Source organism: Sorex araneus, chromosome 2 (genome assembly GCF_027595985.1).
Source record: "Sorex araneus isolate mSorAra2 chromosome 2, mSorAra2.pri, whole genome shotgun sequence".
Taxonomy (NCBI): Eukaryota; Metazoa; Chordata; class Mammalia; order Eulipotyphla; family Soricidae; genus Sorex; species Sorex araneus.
This window is the reverse complement of record NC_073303.1, coordinates 9652743-9670715: the sequence shown is the minus strand read 5'-3', so window position 1 is coordinate 9670715 and position 17973 is coordinate 9652743. Positions and strand designations below refer to the sequence as shown.

The window sequence follows — 17973 nt, the reverse complement described above, 5'->3', positions numbered from 1 at the left end:
ATTAGGCCATGACATTGAGAGAGATTATTGTCATGGGGTTTTGTGTCATCTTTCTGTGGGGTTTGTTGTTCTTGTGGAGTTCTTCCTTGTCTTACAATAGCCCCTTTAGTTCTTCTTTTAAGTTTGGTTTTGAGTCTATGAAGTTCCTGAGCTGTTTTTATCTGAGAAATAGTGTATGATTCCTTCAAGTTTGAGTGAGAGTTTAGCCAGATAAAGTATTCTTGGTGATGCGTTCATTTCATTGAGTTTTTTCACTATGTCCCACCATTGTCTTGGGGTTTGGAGTCGTGGCGATGGGAGGCAGGGTCTGGGGAATCCTGGCAGAGTGGGAAGTGCAGGGTTGGGGGGATGGGGGGGCACGTGAGAGCCATCAGAGGCCCAGTAGGTGGTGCTCACGGTGGGCTGATTACCTGCAGGACAGGGGCAGCGCCTTTGGGGAGTGAGCACAGAGGCGTGGGGATGGGAGTTAGGGTCTGGGGGATTGTGGGAGAGCCATGAATGACTTTCTTGACAAGTGGTTCGAGGCTATTAACAAGATATTTTTGTTTGTTTTAACAGAAAGTAATTTATTTATAGGCGAAGAGAAACAAAGGATAGCATGTTCAAATGAGACTGTGAGCTTCTCCAGAGGTGCAAGAGCGCTGAACGACTTTGGGAAGGGTCATATGTGGATATTCTCCACAGTGCCTAGGTTTGATGTTCTATGCCCAAGTAAGCACTGTCAGTTATTGTCATAAGGGAAGAAGAGTTTTGAACTTCTGGTGGTTTCATTACATTGCCATTGCCTTTTTGATCATGATTCTTGGGTTTGGGACTAGGGTTTATTTCTGGCTCTACATTCAGGAATTAGTCCTAGGGGTGCAAATTTCTTTCATTTATTTTATTCATACACTGGCCAAGTCATTTGATTATGAGCTCTTCTTAGGAATATTTGCAACTGCTGGTTCATTTACTGTGGGTCTTCAGAAGCTCTAGGACCTACTCTTCTCCTCCCGTCAGATCAATTTTCCTTCCCTCAGATCAGGGATGATGAAAGAATGGACATATCAGTTAGCTATTTGTTTACATTGTCACTCTAGAAGGGTCTCCCTGGCTTCATTGGGCTGATATTTTTCTTTGGAGGTAGGGGTAAATACAATACAGAGAAGGATTTTCATTAGTCAAAATGAATCCACTGAAACTTCTACATTGATAGCCCTAATTCCTAAGAGTTGCTACTAGCAGAAGCAATTAATTAGAAACAAAGTATTTGTGATGGTTATGTCATGGGTAAATTATGCTAAAAGCTTCCTAATATTCTTTCTGTTAAATAGTATGTTGTGTGAAAAATAACTTCTGGCTTCTTTCTCTTAGACTAGTTCTATAAAATATTTCTGTGGTATAGTGTGTTCTATATTTGGAGGGATGATTATACCAGTACCTACATCTACTAAAGTATTCAATGTATCTCGTTGCAATGACACTAAATTTAAATATTTTAAATTGAATCTAATCTAAAACTACTATATTCTACATCCAACTAAATGCTCTGAAAATGTCAATCCCATCAAACACAAGTGTTGTGTTCTTTAATAATATAGAGAAAGATCTCACCGCTTGATCTCTCTTGATCTCTACCTCTAGATTTGGTATTAAAGATTTCCAGGAAAAATCATGACCTCGACCACAGCTAGGACCATGAGGGAGGAAGCCACCTGCCCCATCTGCCTGGACCTGATAACTGAGCCAGTGATGATAAACTGTGGGCACTTCTACTGCCATTCTTGCATATTAGAAAATCTTGAGATACAGCAACAGGAGTCACCATCACAGGGAAATGTCCGTTGTCCTGTATGTAGGGCACAGTTTCAAAGGGAGAGCATCCGGCCTAGTAAGCTACTAGGAAACCTCATTGACACCATTAAGAAGATGGAGCAGGAACATTTGTGTGAGGACCACGGAGAGAAGCTCTGCCTGTTTTGTGAAGATGATGGTCAGCTCATCTGCTGGCGCTGTGAGCGGACACCACAGCACAGAGGACACACCACGGTCCTTTTAGCAGATGCATATGAAGACTACAAGGTGAGTACTGGCCAGAGTGTTTCACCAAGTACCCATTCTCTTTTGCATCTGTGGACCTGAATTAATTTAATCTGAAATCCAGGATGATGATAAAGCTTTCATCACTTTAATCTTTAGATAAACATTATAGTGTCTGTCCATCTAATGCATATATATTAAAAGCCATATTAATGCATATACACAGCTTGGTGTCATAATATCCATGAACATCTATATCTGTAAGATATTTGCCCATTGCAAATAACAGGTCCTTTGAAAGGATTTCATAAAGGCCCTGATAGCATTGAACAACTTATACGTATACCTATATATTCAGACAAAATAATATACTGACTTTATAGAGCAAGAAGTTAATTGATTACTACTCTTATGATAGAAAGGTGGTTAACCTTAAAGGTTTGCTCCTTAAATAAGAGAAAGTATATTGAAAAATAATTTAAAGTTAGATATTGGTACTAAGTAATTTAAAATTGCTTGAATAATGACTTTTTTCTTTAGATATTACAGGTTCTTCCTGTCCATTTCACTTTTCCCTCAAGAGTATTTTCCTAGCAGTGTGCCATGGTCCAGTGGCCAGTCCATGTGATACAAAACCCAGTGGCCTGATTGTTCAGTGCTAGATTCCTGCAGTGCTGTGAGTCACTGGGTCCATACCTGGCCATGTTCAGGATTACCAGTATCATATCTGTTGGTGCTTAGAGAAAATATGGTTTTGGAGATCAAACAGAGAATCCTCATCAAAGTATGTGCTCTGTGTCATTTACATGCATTTGTCCTTTTGACTCTTCCATTGGGGTTGGGATTTAGGGACCACCCACAGAGGTGCTCAGGACTCACTCCTGGCTCGCTGCTCTGGGTTCATTTCTGACTCTGCTTGTTGAACCTTAGGCAGGATGGATCAGTTATGCTTTTACAATGCAAGCACCTTAACCCCTGAACATCTCTCCATCTGTCCTTGGACTCTTTCATAAAACTTTAGAGGTACTTCCCTACCCTTACTTATATATACTAATACTTACAATATTAATAAAAATGTCAAGGTATCAGTGGTCTGCTATTATTTCTGTATTTAACACATTATTATAGAAAATATTAAACATTATGATTTTTTTTCTTTGTTCAGTGTTCACGTGGCAGAATGCTGCATTAGTACCTTAAGCTATGGTTCAGCAGAAGAACCTGTTTCTAAGTATGAAAAATTGTATTAATAACCTTAACAATTCCTTCAGGTTGTTCAGGAGATCAAAAATTAATTTTTAAATTTGTTTTATTGGATCTCCATGAGATACACAGTTACAAAGTTGTTCATGATTGGGTTTCAGCTATACAATGTTCCAATACCCATCCCTTCAACTGGTGTACATTTCCCACCACCGATGTTACCAGTTTCCCTCCCGTTGCTTTTCAGTCCCGCCACCCAGAAGCCTGCCTCCATGGCAGACACTCCTCTCTCAGGAGATAAGATTTTTCACTTCACACAAGTCCCTCAGTCTGTATCCTTGAAAGTATAAGGATGATGCATGTTTCAATATTCTTTTGTGTTTGGAAATCTGTGATCTCCCCTTATGCATATATAATGAAAAAATGCCCAATTCATAAACCTTCATCAACAATTTTTCCACCAGGAAAACTTCCAGGAATCTTTGATATACCTGAGGAAACTAGAAGACCAAAATAAAAAATGGCAAGGGGATATAAGAGAGAAAATAACAAACTTTCAGGTAAGAATTTGAGTCACTGTATCACTGTCATCCTGTTGTTCATCGTGGCCACCAGTAATGTCTCTATTCCTACCAGCCCTGAGATTTTAACAGCCTCTCCTTACTTGTCATTTCCAATGATTGGAGGCTCTTTCAGGATCAGGAGAATGAGACCAATCGCTACTGTTTTGGGCATATGGAATACACACCATGTGTAGCTTGCCGGGTTCTGCCTGTGTGGGCGGGATACTCTCAGTAGCTTGGCGGGCTCTCCGAGAGGTATGTGTGTGTGTGTGTGTGTGTGTGTGTGTGTGTGTGTGTGTGTGTGTGTATGTATATATATATATATTACTATGATTTGTTGCCTACTGTCTGAACTCCATCAAATGTGGTGTGCTAATTATGGAAAATGGGTAGGACGTGTCTTATAATGTCTTATTCGTGACTGCACAGTCTGGAAAGCGGCCTGGAGCATGGCAGTGGTTGGGTAGTGGAGGTTGGCTGCAGGGGTTGGGTTTCTTGGGGCGGGAACGGTTCTCACCCGCCCCCCTCTGGGAAGAAGTTGAGTCATTGAACTCAGATCTATTAATCCTAGAGATTAGATATAGAGAAGGATTAGACAAAAACAAATAATGTTTTAATCTCATTACTAGTCTAAGTAGAAAAAAAATCTAAAATTGTTTGTTTTAATGTTCCTAGTTTGCTGCAACTATGAGAATGAGCTCGTGTTCCTTTGACCTTTCATCAGTAATTGTTAAGGAGTTCTAATATTAGGATAAACAGAGAAGTTGCCTCCTTACTTAGATTAATCTTGACAGGGCTATAAGCTTTAACATCTCAAAGCACCTTGCTGTTTGAAGCCTAGACCTACCTCTCAAAAATTTACCACAATGCAGGGTCTGGCATGTCAGTTTCCATGCTCAGAAACTAATCATTATGAGGAATAGGATGTCTGTAGATGGAATTCATATTCAAAATTGATGAGGTTGAACAGAAATATGGTGCAAGAATATCTATGATAGACTAAGGTCTATTTCTGGATTGACCAGAACGCTCAGGCGAGAAAGTAAGATCTTTTCTGGCAACATTGATGTAATCCAAAAGCCTATATTGAAATTTCACAGGTCAGTAGGTTTTTGAGGGTGTCTTTCCAAACCTCTGCCCTGAACTCTATGTGTGAATTTTGAATTTTGGCTCACAGAAGGTATTCCTTCTTCCCTCAGTTCAACAGCCTTGGGTAGTAGGAGGACAAAAATTCCAAGTAACATGTAGAGAAAACCAAATCCCTGAATGAGTTAAACTACCTGTCTCCTATATGTTCTATTTAGTTCCAAGTGAATGAAAGTACTAAATTTTGATTTTAATATAACTAAAGATAAACATTCAGCCATTCTTGAATATGCTTTCTTTATTCTAGTCTGATATTCTGCGTAAAAAAAATTATATTGAGTATAACTTTAAGAAATTACACATGATTCTGCACATGGAGGAGCAATCTTATCTCTGGAGACTGGAGGATGAAGAAGAGCAAGTGCTGAAGAGGCTGCAGGACAGTGAAGCCCAGCTGGAGACGCAAAGCCAGGAACTGAACAAACTCATCCTGGAGCTGGAGAGGAGATGTCAGGGCTCAGCCGAGGAGTTACTGCAGGTGAGACTGTGCACCCGGAGGAATGGGCGAAGGCGTCAGTTCCTGGGGTTTCATAGAAACTGGTGAAGAATTTGGGGAACTAGTCTGCTCCCTTTTTTCACAAAAATGAGTACAAGTGTGGTGAATTAAAGAAAGTTTCTTTTAGATACACACGCCTGTATACAGACGCCATCCTCTAGTCTATAGAGTGTCCGTGCAAATCACAAAACAGTCCCCTTGGGTAGATATGACAGTTCCCAGGGATGCATGGGAGAACTTTTGTTGGCATCTGTTAGCCTCAGTCTAATTTGCAGAGATTTCTGATGTCAAACAATCTCCTCAAAGACATTCCTGCTGACTGGTGGGGGCTAAAACTGGTTACTAAAATGTTTGATAAACTTTCCCTTTAGTTACTCCTCTATATTGCTCTAATAGATATTATGAGGCCTGATTTTTGTAATAGTAAGGTTATTGCTCCCTGGGATAAATGCCTGGAGCTCATTATTCTATTATCATAAAGGATGGAGGTGGAAGACGTTCCACCTTGGTGCAATACCTGCTGCCACCTCCTTAGTGAATCAGTTTTTAGGGATTTATGTGAATTATTCTGTGAGGACCTTTATGATAAACATTTCTACTGTGACCTCTTTAGAATAAATGAGGTCACTGAATGTGAAAAAGTGCAGAGTGAGCAAGTACGAGACAATTCCATACAGCTCACAGGTTATGTGGTTGTGCAATAATGACTTCATGTATCGTGGTAAGAAAGCATACTCTGGCGGCTGGAGTGATAGCACAGCGGGTAGGGCGTTTGCCTTGACAAGGCCAACCCGGGTTCGAATCCCAGCATCCCATATGGTCCCCTGAGCACCGCCAGGAGTAATTCCTGAGGGTAGAACCAGGAGTATCCCCTGTGCATCGCCGGGTGTGACCCAAAAAGCAAAAAAAAAAAAAAAAAGAAAGCATACTCTGAGGTTGATCAGACACTGTCATGGTATTATACTGTTTCAGTGATTCTCTCAAACTCTGAATGTACTTGTGCTAGTAAACAAGGATAGAAAGGTTGAATATCAATGGTTTACTGCATTAGATATAACTGCTAGTCCTCGGAAATATATGCAGACAGGTATTGTACCAGAGATGGGAAAGAGTTAAAGAATGCTCTACTAGGAAATTGGGATGGGAATCATTCCCAGGGAACTGATTAATACATGGGAGTGGAACCACTGCATTTACTCCTTGGCATGGTTACAGAGAAACAGCCACCTATCAAAGTTTTATGAAATTCTAATATTTCCATACCAACATTTATCTTTATTGCTCTATAGGATGTGACAGACACTTTGCACCGGTAAGTACTCTTTGAATTCAGGAGGGAGGGATAGTTGCAATATGGAGTCTAATGAAATGTGGCTTTGATAAAATTTTTGGGCTCTTCTTATCCAGGATCTTGACTATGAGTATAAATGCACCAGAGGATGTCTCCTTGGATATTCAAGTTATGCCTGATGTTGATAGCATTTTCTGTCAATTGATAACGTTGTTTGAGACTTTTAAGGGTATGTGTCATTCAAAATTCTTGAAATAATACAGGTGGGAGGAAAACTGGGAAACACATTTTACTACTCTGAGCAGGTTCTGCTAGATTATTAGATTTTGATGACATTTCAAGCTCTTTCTTTCTGGTTCACTAGTGATGTCTCCCAGGTAAATAACCTTTATATCTATGCTATATCAATAACAAAATTTTAATACTACCCACTTAGTGAACTGTGACAAACTTTAAAAAATCATTAATTACACAAAGTATAGAGAAAAGGGTTTGGAAAATAGGGATTATGTTTATGTCATTCAACTTTCAAAGAAATTGCAGAAAGGTAGGTAAAGACTGTGCTGCCAGTGGTTTTAGGGATAGATGAGATAGCATAATAAATGTTTGAACCAAGTGCTACTTAGTAAAAATATCTGCTGTTTGTTACTTCCTTGTTGCGTGAAAGTTCATGCGGTTGGAGGTGCTGAGATAAGGAACGCGGAAGAAATGTGTTCTTGGAGGGTCTAGGTTCTCTCTGACTCAGACAAAGATGGGGAGCTCCGTGATCTCCTTTCATTGATCATGGTACCTGGAAAGGGCGCAATACAGTGACGTCACCAAAGTCATCAAAAGAAGTTACAGGAAGAAGAACATTGAGGCAGTAGAATATGCATTAGTTCCTTGCATCTGCAGGCCAGTAATCTTGGCCTCCGGAAAGAAGATACAAAACCAAAACTGAAAACTTTCTTGGACTAAAAGCACTTGGATTTACATCCCAGACAAAACTGGGCCCACACCTGAAATCTACATCCTAAAGACTAGGCTGGGCCAGAGCCTACAATTTACAATATCAAAGGTCAGGCCTGGTTAACACCACCTGCGTGTCAAAGACCAGCCAGGCTTCTGTGAGAGAAGGAAAACTGCTCTTTACAATATACTGAAATTATTTTTCTAAAGGCAGTTTGAAGGGGGAAAATGTTTAGCTTCATCCAAACCAGTCAGGACACACGAGAAATCTCGCCCATTTTTATGCGTCCCTGTAGGATAACATAGCCTCAGGCAGTTTAGCTTATTGGGTTATTCCTGTTACAGTGCTCCCATTCCTCCTTGCTTATTTGTAGCTTCTTTCTTAGTGTTCTGTTGACTTGTAAATATTGGTTTTCTCTTCTCCTTGAGTTCTTTGTGTAGTTTATTCAGAGCCATGTCCTTTTTGTATGGACACAGGAAGACTTAGCAAATGCTATGCTTTTGTAACCTGGGAGTCATTTGACTCTACATGATATTTTCCTCCTGGGCATCTGTTCTCTCAACCTAAGCTTCAGCTGCCCTTACTTTCTAGCATCCCCAAAAGCAGGGTCCCGACAAGGGACGAGACAGACCCAGGGCAAGCGGTGAGTTGTGTGCTACCCTGGCATCGAGATGGGCCTGGCCAAAGTGCCTAATGCTTAACTATAAGTTAAGAGCTTGGTCATGGACAAATGCTGTCATGATCCAAACAGTGATAACTAGATTCGGACCCTGCTAGGGTTAGGAATGATTAATCTGGCCTGAGTGCTGTGGTCTGAGCCTGTGGCAAGATGTTGTCAGGAGAGCTGCCTTGCAAGCCTCAATGTATCTCTGGCTATGTCCATACAAAAATAACTAGTATTAAGATGTTAATGAGTGTTTGGACTGAGGAAAGGAGAAAGACACCTTAAGAGTCAGGAAGGGCTTTGGAATGCCCAGCCTTCAGGAAGGGCTTTCTTATGATGATTTTGCTACCTGGCTGTGTGTAGCCTAGGGGCAAGGGGAAGAGAGAAAGAGGGAGGAGAGAGACAAGAGAAGGGAGAGAGGCTGCAGTAGATCCAGAGAGAGGACAGAGCTGGGAGTGCGGGAGATGAGAAAGATGGAAGATTGAATAAACGGTAACTAATCAGCAACCAGCTTGGTCCTCGTTCTTCCTTCACCTGTCCTTGACCACCGGCCGTCCTGATCCAGTCCATACACAGTGGTTCCAAAACACCGAACGCGGGCAGTGAGAGAGCCTCCTGGAGAGCCCGCGAGTGCACACGCCTGTCAGCGAGCTTTACTTTTTTTACAGGTCCCTATGTTCCTGCCCGTAGTATAGTACAGTATACATGGGCTCACCCTGATAGCTCAGTCCAGCCCCAACACTTCCTTCTTTCCATATTTGCTTTATTTCCATAATAACCTAAAATTACAATTAAAAACAAAACTCTGAAAACTAAGATTTTTTCATGATTTGTTAGACTATAAAATAAGAACCACTATGAAAATTTTCTTTATTATGTAATGGAAATGTAGTGGTTAAAAATAAGGAAGGGTCACGCCTGAGCAGAGTATAGTAGTTTGAGTGTTTGCCTTGCATACAGGCAACTCAGGTTTGATTCCTGCATTCCATATGGTCCCCTAAGTTCTGCCAGGAGTGATCACTAAGTACATAGTCAGGAGTAAGTCCTGAACACCACCAAGTGGGCCCTCAAACATCTCCCACCCCTCCCACCCCACACCCAATAAGAACATAGTAGTTCACAAGATTTCAGCAATCTTAACCACAGTTCAGAGGAATCCTCTACCTGGAATCTAACAGAGATGCAATTACCGTGATTGCTGGGCTCTGTTTACTTCTGGCAACTAACCATAATCCAACTCCAAGCTCATTGTGATTGTGGTCGGAATTGACTTTTTTTTTTTTGGTTTTTCGGTCACACCCAGCAATGCTCAGGGGTTACTCCTGGCTCTGCACTCAGAAATTACTCCTGGTGGTGCTTGGAGGACCATATGGGATCCTGGGGATTGAACTCGGGTTGGCCATGTGCAAGGCAAACGCCCTACCCACTCTACTATCTCTCCGGCCCCGAAATTCACTTCTTGATGTATGTAGGACCTAGGAGACTAACTCTTAGTAGGTTGCAGTCTGAATGCATTTTTGCAGTTACTGGAGAAAAGTCTCAAAGGCTTGCACAAGAGTTTCCCAACATGGTCAATTGTTTCTTCAAAGCGAACTCAAAAAGCAAAAGTTTCTAGGATGATCTGGTGGCATTATTAACACTGCCATAATAAAATATATTAAGAGATGAAACCCCATCATTTTTTCTTTTATTTATTGAATTATAGTGATACACAATTATAATGCTTTTATGTTTGAGTTTCAGTCATACAGTGATCGAACACCCATCCCTCCACCAGTGCACATTTTCCACCACCAATGTCCCCAGTATGCCCTCCCCCCACCATCCCAACCCTCCACCTGTCTGTATGGCAGACAATTTCCCCCCTAATCGCTCTCTACTTTGGGGCATTATGGTGCAGTATAGATACTGAGATATTATCACGTTTGGTCATTTATTTACTTTCAGCACACATCTTCCAGCGTGAACGATTCCTCCAACCATGATTAACTTAGTGATCCTTTCTTTATTCCAGCTGCTTTCTTCCCCAACTCATGAGGCAGGTTTCCAACTATGTAGCAACATTCCTGGCCCTTGTGTCTATTGTTCTTGGGAATCAGTCTCATATTATGTTATTTTATATTCCACAAATGAGTGCAGTCATTCTATGTCTGTCCCTCTCTTTCTGACTCATTTCACTTAGCATGATACTCTCCATGACCATCCACTTATGACAAACTTCATGATTTCATCTTTCCTAACAGCTGCATAGTATTCCATTGTGTATATTTGGCAAAGTTTTTGTAACCAGTTTTGTGTTCTCAGGCACTCGGGTTGTTTTTAAATTCTGGCTATTGTGAACAGAAACTCCATCATTTTTACTGTAAAAGTCCAATGTAATTTGTACATGATTGGTATCTGGTTTGGAAAGGACTTAGACAAAGTTGCCAACAATGAGTAGAGGGCAGTGTAGGATTTATTTATTAAAGTCATGTCTGCCAGCCTCACTGTCCTCAACTGGACAGTATTTAGTCATTTTTGTTCGACTTAGTTTAGTGTAGGAGTGCCAATGAGATGAGCACTGACTTAGACAGCACTGGATGTGTCCTCATACTTAAAGTACAGATACACAGCTTTGCATTTGTGATAGAAAACTGTTCTGGATTCTAAGACATGCTAAGCCAGACATGTTTTACAAGAAAATGTAATATATATATATATATATATATATATATATATATATATATATATATATATATACACTGTGAGAGTATGATGCCATAACAGGGTTCGTGATGAATACAGTTGCTAGGTAGGTGAGGGCAAAGCAGCTTATAATTTAGACCTCATCAACTTCAAAATGAGTTGTATGAATCCTTTTAAGTGCATAGAAGTGTAATAACTGTTTCGTATAGAAGCTTCATTCTTATTTTGATATTTTTTCATTTTCTAAATAGAACCAAGTGTCCTTTCCCCAATAGTGAATGAAGCTTTCTTTCCCCCACATCCACGCAAACACTGGTTGTTTTGTTCTTTTAGGTTTGTGCCAGTCTCACTGATGTGAAGTGATAACTCATTGCCATTTTGATCTGAGTTTCCCTGATAATAAGTGACAAAAATATTTTTTTCATAGCCTATTGGTGATCTGCATGATTTCTTTGAGGAAGTTTTTGTTCATTTCTTCTCCTCTCATTTTTGGTTTTCTTTTATGGCCACATTTTGATGGATTTTTCAAACAAGGTTTATTTTTTAACCACTCAAAGTATTATGAATAAAATCCCAAATGTATTCAGTCAGCTCCTCTTAAGAACTCATTGAGGAGAGTTTAATAAGTGATTTAAGCGAAGAATAGATTTAGGACAATGGTCAAGAATCACTAAAGCAACCAGAGTGGATGTACTCAGGGAGTCCTCATGGTATTTTGCTTCAAATACAGGCAGAGGGATCTGAAGAACAGGAGAGAGTGTGACTGAGGAGAGAAGTGCAGACTCTCAGAGCACTGGGGAGAAGCTTCCATAGTAATGACTGCCACTCCACCTCTTAGTTTCACACATTCTCCCCAGCACTCTCATTGGCTAAGGAAAATGAAGTCAGGGGGAAGGATGGAAGCTGGTTTCATAGAAAGCCTATGTTCAGAAAGACAAGGCATTAAAAGGTGGGGGGTGATTTGGAGATGAAAAATAGGGCAAAGGAGTGTTTCTGCATTCCTTATTTCCCATGTCCTTCTGATCATCTGCTTGGTGTTTAATCAAGGACAATTTAGGTGACTAACTGACTTAACTCTCTAGCTAGAACAAACTCATGTTTTGTTTTTTAAGTTGTGCTGTTAACTAGTACCATTATGATTATTCTATTTCTTTCATCCTTAACCTTACTTAGATCATTTTTTAGTACATTTGTCCTTGGTACATGATCTTTTACTAGTGCTTATGGTGCATGAGAATCCATAGAGATCAGATACGTAAAGTTGATGAGTAGCCGTGTGCCCTAAGGCTCCAATAACATCCTGTTATTGGAGTGTCTTTGATAACCAAGTATGGAATTAACTATATTTTCCCATTCTGCTATGTGTCAGAGTCATTTGTAAAAATAGGCAGGACTTTGGACAAGAGAAGAAATAAACATGTCAAATATATTTATCTTGCCTTTCTCTTCTATTACTGTAAGAAAGATGGAAATAATATTAAATAAGGACAGGATACTAATCAGAGCCTTCATAGTATATTTCTGCTACTACCAGATATTTTACAATGACACTTAACAGCAGTCCTGCCCAGTTCTAAGCATGTATATTAGCTGTTCAATTTTCCCCTTCTTTGAGACAGACATAACATTAAAAATTTTTTACAATGATTTTTCATAAAATGACTTTAAAGATTGTCAGAAAGAAATTTTTTTCTTGAGCACGGGATGATAATTTTGGAATATACCGAATACTATTCCTGAAGTAACCATGTTCTTCTGTTTTCTTCTTTTTTAATTTATTAACTTTTTTGCAGTTAAGGTTACTCTAGATCCAGATACAGCTCACAATGACCTGCAGGTGAACGAGGAAGAAAATACAGTGATTGGTGGAAGGCCACAAGAGAAGCAGGACACTCCCTTTAGGTTTAAAGACTTACCCTGTGTCCTGGGATGTGAAGTCTTCACCTCAGGAAAATATTATTTTGAAATATATTTTATAGGAGAATCTGATTGGGATGTAGGAGTTTGTCTGGAAAATGTGCCAAGAGACAGTTTAATGATACAGGAGCCTGAGACTGGATTCTGGGCCATCAGACATTGTGAAAATAATGACAACGTAGCACTGACATCTCCCACAACTCCTCTTTTTCTGGAAGACCTTAACTACATAGGGGTTTTCCTAGACTATGAGGCTGGACTTGTCTCCTTTTATAACTTGGAAACTGGCTCCCACATCTTCAGTTTCCCAAAGGCCTCTTTCCCTGAGCCTATCAGGCCTTATTTCTGTATTGGGAAAGATACATATTTGAACCCTCGTGACTAATATTTGTAAGAAATTTGTAAGAAAAAGATTTGTAAGATTTGTAAGGGAAAAACACAGTATTTTTATTCTTGTATCCAGTTCAAAGGAATCAGATTCAAATTCTGTGAATGTAGAAATTGTGGTTGCTTTCTTCACTGTTTGCCATAACCTAGAGTGATGCCAAGCTTTAGTAGATAACTAACTAATTTGCATTCAATTATTGGATATAAAGACTCTCAGCAGGTACCACAGATGATGAACCCGTTTAGAGGGAAATTCCTTAATAAAAAGACCATAATTGCCCTGTTGACTTCTCATCAGTAGATTCAGTTTTATGAAGGAAATACACTACAAATGTAAATTCACATTAGTGATTTATTCTTAGAACATAAAACCTTTCTTTTCTTTGAGCATAAAAGTGCTAAAACAATCCCCATTCAATCTCCCTTGCAGTGTCTTGCACAAATGTTGGGAGAATACAGTCAGGACTAAAGCAGTTAATTCCAGATCCTAGGACAGGTTTATGTGACCCACAAGAGTAAGTACAAACTCAAGCTGAGAAAAATAAAGAATATATAAAGCCCTATTAGAGAATAGTATTCATGTAAGAATGTGTACGATTGCACTCACTTGCGGGATATAAAAATCAAAACATAGTATAAGGCTATAAGGCTAACACCATGGAGAGTAGAAGCAAGGGCCAAGATGACTGGTCCATGGTTGGAAGCCTGCCATGAGTATGCGTATGGGAGTGGGCAGAAGGAGGGGATGTTAGGACAGAGGAGAGACCACTATGATAATGAGCGTTGGAGATGATCACTCTGGACACAAATTAAGGGCTGAAAGGAGTCAAAGGGATATCCATGATAACCCTTCTGTATCTGTAGTGCAGAAAATAGTGCCCAAAATGAGGGGGCAGGAGAGAGAGAGAGAGAGAGAGAGAGAGAGAGAGAGAGAGAAGAAGAAGAAGAAGAAGAAGAAGAAGAAGAAGAAAGGAAGAAAAGTAAAAGTGCCTGTTTTAGAGACAGGCTGGGTAAGGTGGGGGTCTTTCAGGAGGGAAATTGGAGACAGTGGTAGTGGGAAATGTACACTGGTGAAGGGATGGGTGTTGGATTATTGTATGACTGAAACCCAATCATGAACCACTTTGTAATTGTTTACCTCAATGTAATTCAATAAAATAAGAAAAGAATTAAATAAAGTGTACATATTTGCTAAGATCCCACATGGCAGAGCCTGGCAAGCAACCCACGGCGTCTTCGATATGCCACAAACAGAAACAACAAGTGTCACGATGGAGATGTTATTGGTGCCTGCTCAAGCAAATCGATGAACAATGGGACAACAGTGCCACAGTGCTCTATGCTAAGAATGTGTAGCATTGTTCCTCAGTAAGACAGCTTGTCAAACTGATTGTACACTCTCTGTGTCAAAGTAGAGCATAAAGAGAGAAAGAAGAATTTGTAGTCATTTTCTAATTTATATAGCTGTGAGCTCACGATGTGGGTATGCGACATGTGTTGGCTAGAGCCGCCTTCTTGGCCTCCTCAACAGTAAAAGAGACGGAGAGACACAGACTGATGGTCAGAATGTCCCGTTTACTGCAGAGCTGCTAACATACTTGCACAACATCTGGAGGGGTTTGAGGTATAGGACTGCACGTAGGTATGATTGATCATTTCCAGATGTGAAGCATTTCAGTGGAGGCCATTCTCTTGAAGGGATTAACTCAATAAGACACTTTTCTTATTGTTTTTTTCTTTCCTTTAGTTGTGCATATTAAATAATTAACTCTCTGTTTATTAATACTAGCAGTATTTGGGTAAACAGTAAGAGAATAGATTCCAAAACTTAGTTCCCTGGGATCCAGGGCAAACCTGCCATGCTTTACCATAAATCCCAGACTAGCTCCTCAGGCCGGCGGGACCTCCCTTTGCGGGGTGTTAGAAACTATTGCAACAGAAATGTGAGTGAAGTGACCCGAGGCTGAAATCTCCAAGCCTGCTCGGATCAGGACTGGGCCTCTTCTGCCCAGATCCCCCATTTTCCAGTAGCTAGGCGGTCACACCAGAAACTGCTCCTGGCGCCCGTGTAATCCCATCAATGACCAACATCCAAAGACTATCAAACCAAGCTCCCTGAAGAGAGCAATAGAGTCTCTTGCCCCCGTGCCTGGCTATTTTCACCAGGGCCCCTCAGAGGAGGTGGGTTGAGTTTCCCTCCTCGCCTGAGGAAACCAAGCTCCCAGAAGTGGCCGTGTGACATCTTACAATCTAGTTATCCCTCTTGGAGAACCTGGCAAGCTACTGAGAGTTTCCTGCCCGCATGGGAGAGCTTGGCAAGCGCTCATATTCATATGCCAAAACCAGTAACAATGATGGGTCTCATTCCCCTGACCCTGACAGAGCCTCCAATGCAGCACCGTTGGGAAGGAAAAGTAAAGAGAGACTTCTAAAATCTCAGGGCTAGGACAAATGGAGACATTACTGAGACCACTTGAGAAAATCGACAATCAACCAGATGATGATGATCTTGATGATGAACATTTTATGGAACTAGAAAACTACATTCCAAATATATTGCACATCAGATATGAGGGGACAAAAGGCTGGAAGATTCAAAGCACAAACTGTGTTGTGGAGCCCAGAGTTCAATACTCAGCATTGCTTATTTCCCTAAGCACAACCTTCAGCCTGGAACTACTCTATTAATGATTGAGTCTGCCCTTCACACACACAAGCAGACAAACAACACACACATACACACACACATGCTGCACATATTACATAGTCACAAACAACATGTGCATTTCTAATTTTTACAACTGTTATTTCCTTAAACAAAATTTCCATTAGATGTGAAATAGCTTGGCCTAACGCACATGTTGTTTGTAATTATGTAATATGTGCCTAGTTCTCCCTCTCGGAGAACCTGGCAAGCTACTAAGAGTTTTCCTGCTGGCATGGGAGAGCCTGGCAAGCTCCCCGTAGCATATTCATATGCCAAAACCAGTAATAATGATGGGTCTCATTCCCCTGACCCTGAAAGAGCCTCTAATGCGGCACTGTTGGGAAGGACGAGTAAAGAGAGGCTGCTAAAATCTCAGGGCTAGGATGAATGGAGACGTTACTGGGCCCCCTCAAGCAAATCGAGGATAGACGGGATGATAGTGATAGAGGTAATGAAATTGCATTTCTTTATGAGCTTATTTTGAGTTTTTCTTTTGAGTATTAATGTGAGCAATGTTAATATTTATATTTGCATATTAACGTTGCATATAACACCAATTACATCGAACTGCTCTTACCTTCCCAATATGCAGGGCTGGTCTCACAAACTGAGAGAAACAAAAAAAGACTGCCCAAGAACTTTTCAAAAGAAGATATTCTTTGAAAAGTTTGTTATATAATGGTTCTGCAGAGCTTACATGTTCCCAATTTTGATTCAGCCTGAGCCTCTGCACCTGCAGGAATTTTTGTGTCTCAGCCCCAACTACTGGTGCAGGTCTGATGCCCAGGACAGGCCTCCACAGCCCTCAGAGCAGCAACGACCCCACAGGGAGCACCCACGGGAGTCAGGCAACTCTAGAATCCAGACTTAACTTCTGCCCATCCCTCAGTTTCCCTAACAAACGGGTCACTGTTCCTGTTTATTAGGGAAACTTGCATGTGTGCTTCTGTAATGGCTCTTTCAACTGAGGTTTGCAATATGGAAATGCTTTATTTTGAGGCAATCATCTATTTGTCTTCTACATTCAACAGTAATTCTCAGTTGAGGAGAAATAAAACACTTGCTCCTACTCTTTATTAGTGAGGCTTTAGCGAATCTCTCTTCATGCACACTTAATCCCATAAGCACAGGGCAGGCTGATGAGAGCAAAACCTCATTTTTCCCCATGTCCAGTGCCAGGAGCGATTATCTGACAACATTCACCATCTTAAATTTCTTTTTAATCTGCAGGTTCTTCAGTTTCCTTAAGAGGCCAGTATATGAACTGTGCCCTGGATGTGCTCACAGGATACAAGAATCAGAAAGCAGTAACAGAGTGATTGTGCAGCAAATAATGTTTTTAAATTCCAAACATAACGTCTTTGGGAGCTGGGTAGAAATCTCCCATCAGTGGTGGCAACTGTTCAGGCTTGATTAGTAATACCGGGCGCCCCTGTCCCTGTAAGAGTCCTCCACAGCAGCTGTGCATTGCTTTAGCCTCCCATAGCTGCACCCACATTCCAGAGCAGTTTCTTACTTTACTAAACGTTCATTACTGCTGTCCTTGAGTCCAACCTGTTCTTATCAGGACACGGTCAAGGATACAGGAAACTTCCTGCACTGAGACTCTGTGAGCACTGACAGCCAGAGGTGCTCTGGCGCCATCTGAGAACATTCACAGATGGAGTTTTATTGGCTCCCATAATGTCCTGGAAGTTGCTGCTGCTATTGGTACAGGATTGGGATCTGCAGAGTCTGACTGAGAAGCATCCTGAGACACAGAACAAACAGGGAAGCTGGGTCATTGTGAGCCCTGTTTTTCTTATACATCATGTCCCACCTTATTTCAGACATGCTTAGAATAATTCACAATGGGAAAAAATTCACAGGGAACAGGATTACGTCTAACTCCTTGGAGACTCAGGAGCAAACGTAGAGAGATCTGGAGTGAAAGTCAGAACACTGGC

At 40.8% G+C, this 17973-nt stretch overlaps 1 protein-coding gene across 1 annotated transcript; it reads left to right on the top strand.

Annotated features, from left to right (window-relative positions):
- Positions 1 to 1653: 1653 nt before the first annotated feature.
- On the top strand, positions 1654 to 17346 carry LOC101547385 (E3 ubiquitin-protein ligase TRIM38-like). Its single transcript, XM_055124289.1, has 7 exons — positions 1654 to 2061; positions 3687 to 3782; positions 5179 to 5409; positions 6717 to 6739; positions 6835 to 6947; positions 12810 to 13280; positions 17258 to 17346. The coding sequence occupies exons 1-7, from the start codon at positions 1654 to 1656 to the stop codon at positions 17344 to 17346; spliced, it is 1431 nt and encodes a 476-aa protein (XP_054980264.1).
- The last annotated feature ends 627 nt before the right edge of the window (positions 17347 to 17973 follow it).

What these genes read in the sequence shown, in the direction of transcription:
- LOC101547385 (XM_055124289.1), top strand. Translation starts at nt 1,654, where the DNA reads ATGACCTCGACCACAGCTAGGACCATGAGGGAGGAAGCCACCTGCCCC. An exon ending in ATGCATATGAAGACTACAAG is followed by an intron (nt 2,062 to 3,686) that starts GTGAGTACTGGC and finishes TTTTTCCACCAG; the next exon opens with GAAAACTTCCAGGAATCTTT. An exon ending in AGAAAATAACAAACTTTCAG is followed by an intron (nt 3,783 to 5,178) that starts GTAAGAATTTGA and finishes TCTTTATTCTAG; the next exon opens with TCTGATATTCTGCGTAAAAA.